Raw genomic sequence first — 3367 nt, 5'->3', positions numbered from 1 at the left:
ATGTAAATGCCATCCTTGCAGAGCTGCAAGACTAAGGAGAACTCGCACGGTTGTCAACTTGGCTACTGGTGCAAAAGTCTCTCTATAGTCAACTCCCTCAACTTGGCTATATCCCTTCGCCACTAACCGTGCCTTATATCGTTCAACCGTCCCATCCGGATTGAGTTTGATTTTGTACACCCATTTGCAACCAATGGGGTGCTTATGAGATGGTAGAGGCACTAAACTCCAAGTTTGATTGGGCTGTAATGCTTGGATCTCGCTTTTCATGGCCGCACGCCACTCTGGTATCTGTACTGCCTGTGAAAAAGAAGTGGGTTCTTTCTGGATAGTGAGTTGAGTAGTGAAGGCTTTGTGTTTGGATGAGAGACGATCATATGATAAGACATTGGAAAGGGAATGAACAGTACCTGTGCTCGGTGAAGATGGTGGTGCAGGTCTTGAGGGGAGGGCTGCCTCAACATGAAAGTCCTGCAAAAATGTTGGGGTTTTGGTAGGACGGGAAGACCGGCGTGGCGGTGATGGTGGCGGAGCCACCATGGAAGGTGGTTCAGTGATATTAGGTGGTGGTGAAGGAACCGGTTGTTCAGTTGAGGGATTAGCGGTGGTCGATGGTGGAGAGAAATTTGGGATAGAGTTATGTGGTGAGTGGGCAGCAGAATTAGTATCATTGGGTGGGACTCTAGAGTTGGAAGAGGATGAAACTGTAGGTTCAATGTCAAAGGACGCCAACTGTGGTTGTGGTTGAAATATGGGCACATGAAGTTGAGATTTTGTGTTTGGGTTGGACTGGAAAGAAAAAGTGTCCTCAAAGAACAATACATCTCGCGAGACAAACACTTTATGCTCGATTAGATCATAGACTCGATAACCCTTTTGACCGTTAGGATAACCTAGAAACAGACACTTAGTTGCACGAGGATCAAATTTGGTGGGTTTGGTAGGGTGAGTAGACGGGAAACACAAGCAACCAAATACTCGTAAATGTGAATAATTTGGAACCTTGTTAAACAACTTTTCGAAGGGTGTTTTGCCTTGAAGAAGTGGTGTAGGAGTCCTATTGATAAGATAAGCTGAGGTGAGTATGGCATCCCCCCAAAAATGTTTAGGTAAGTTGGCTTGGAAAAGCAATGCTCGAGCAACATTAAGTAAGTGCCTATGTTTACGTTCAACAACACCATTTTGTTGTGGTGTGTTGACGCAACTAGTTTGGTGAATTATTCCCTTTGATGAATAAAAGGCTTCAAGCTTAAACTCGGGACCATTGTCACTACGCACAACTTTAACCCTTTTTGCAAATTGATTCTCAACCAATTGAATAAAATTAATTAGGAGATTTCGGACTTCTGACTTATGCTTCATCAAATACACCCAAGTGCTCCTAGTGTAATCATCAACTATTGTGAGAAAATATTGTGCACCAGAAAGTGTAGGAACATGGTACCCACCCCAAATATCAACATGGATTAAATCAAAAGGATACTCACTTGAGATTGTACTTAACGGAAATGACATTCTGGTTTGTTTGGCCAAAGGGCAAATAGAACATTTGCTTGTATCACAAGCTTTATTTGCAGAAAATGGAAATAATAAAGAAACTTTGCTTGAAGGTTGACCAAGACGTTGGTGCCAAAGGTTGGGTGTATGACTGTCAACGGAATTGCATGTTCCTTTCTGTGCTTGGTTGAGGCAGTAGAGTCCCTCTCTCTCAGTTCCCATCCCAATCATCTTCCCCGATCATAGGTCCTGTATGACACAAAGTTGTCTGAGAAAGATGGTGACATAAAATGAATCAAGTGCTAACTTGCCAACAGAGATTAAATTTAGATAGAAGAGTGGCACACATAAGACATTATGTAGAATGAACTGAGGAGAGAAAACCACTTTGCCAATATGACTAACTTGGGCCGAGGTACCATCCGGTAACTTAACAAAACGATTGTGAACAATTGTCAAAGAAGTGAGAAAAGTAGGAGTACAGACTATATGATCACTAGCACCACTGTCCAATATCCAAACACTTGCTTTGCCATGTTGAGGAAAACATAAAGCTTTACCTGAAAGTTCCTCATAATTGGGGATATTACCGACTTGGTTGGCTGTGGCAATCTTGTTCTTACTCAACAACTCAACAAGCTGCTTGCAATCTTCTTGTGAAAACGGAAAGTTGATTCCATCAAATTTCTTGTCATCCATGGAAACAACATGATTTCCTTTTGAGCTTCCCTGTCCTCCTTCTGCAGCAGCCTTTCTCCTTCTACAATAATCATAAGTGTGGCCTTTCCACCCGCAGTAAGTACACTTGAGATGAGCTCTGCAATTTTTGGTTCTATGATTAGTCTTGTGGCACTTTTCACATCTAGCTTCGCCGTCTCCCAAATCAAGGTCTCGACTTCCCTTTTTGACGGCAAAAACAGCCGCCTCTGGTTGAATAACTGCTTTCCCATTCGAAGCCTCTGCTTGCTTCTCATGCCGCAATGCCATTGAATATGCTTTGTTCACAGTTGGTAGTGGATCAATTGCCACTGTGTTGCTTCGAATTGCAGCATAGTTGTCGTTGAGTCCCATTAGAAACTTCATGGTCTTTTGGTTCTCCATGTACGACTTAAGCTCTTTGCTTGCCTCACAGCTACAAGGTGGAATCTCACAAATTGCATCCCTCTCATCCCAGAGGCTCTTGAGTCTGGTGAAGAAGGACGTCACTGATCCGGTTCCTTGCTCACATTCATGGATTGCATTTTCTATGTTGAATAGTTGGACAGTATTGGTATGAGAAAAACGCTCCTGCAACTCAAGCCACATGTCTCTTGCATTCTTGCAATGAATCACGCTGCCAGAAATCTCTTTCGACATTGATCCTAGCAGCCATGTCTTGACTAAAGTGTTGCAGCGATCCCACTGCTGCTGTTCTTCAATCCTGTTGGTTGGCCTCTGAATGGATCCATCAACTAACCCCTTCTTATTCTTGATTGTCAGAGCCATGCTCATGGATTGAATCCATGGTGTATAGTTGTCTTCCATCAAGGATTGCGATACAAGTACTGCACCAGGCTGATCCGAGTGATGGAGAAATAAAGGGTGGTTGGGATTCTCCCATGGTTCTGGTGTCCTTGTTGAGGCTGAGGCCTTCTCATGCTCCAGCTTCTGATCGTCACCTCCTGCCATGGATGGTTTGTTTGTTTTTCACGTTATGCCTCAGAACGAACGCTTTGATACCATAAAGAGAAATAGAATGAGAAGAAAATTGATTCTTGATTGATGCTATATCAGTTTACATGTTTTATACATCTCATTTACATACCCGATCCACAATTATGGCCTAGGATCAAGTTCTAATATATACACAATTGACTCATTGCTATTTTAC

At 42.9% G+C, this 3367-nt stretch overlaps 1 protein-coding gene across 1 annotated transcript; it reads right to left on the bottom strand.

The window, feature by feature from the left end:
• Positions 1–1737: 1737 nt before the first annotated feature.
• On the bottom strand, positions 1738–3165 carry LOC133730931 (uncharacterized). The gene has a single exon (XM_062158430.1). It carries the CDS (start codon positions 3163–3165, stop codon positions 1738–1740), a length of 1428 nt encoding a protein of 475 aa, XP_062014414.1.
• Positions 3166–3367: the final 202 nt, after the last annotated feature.

The sequence above is a fragment of the Rosa rugosa genome, chromosome 2 (genome assembly GCF_958449725.1).
Source record: "Rosa rugosa chromosome 2, drRosRugo1.1, whole genome shotgun sequence".
NCBI lineage: Eukaryota > Viridiplantae > Streptophyta > Magnoliopsida > Rosales > Rosaceae > Rosa > Rosa rugosa.
The sequence above is the reverse complement of the archived record's forward strand: the minus strand, read 5'-3'. Positions and strand labels throughout refer to the sequence as shown.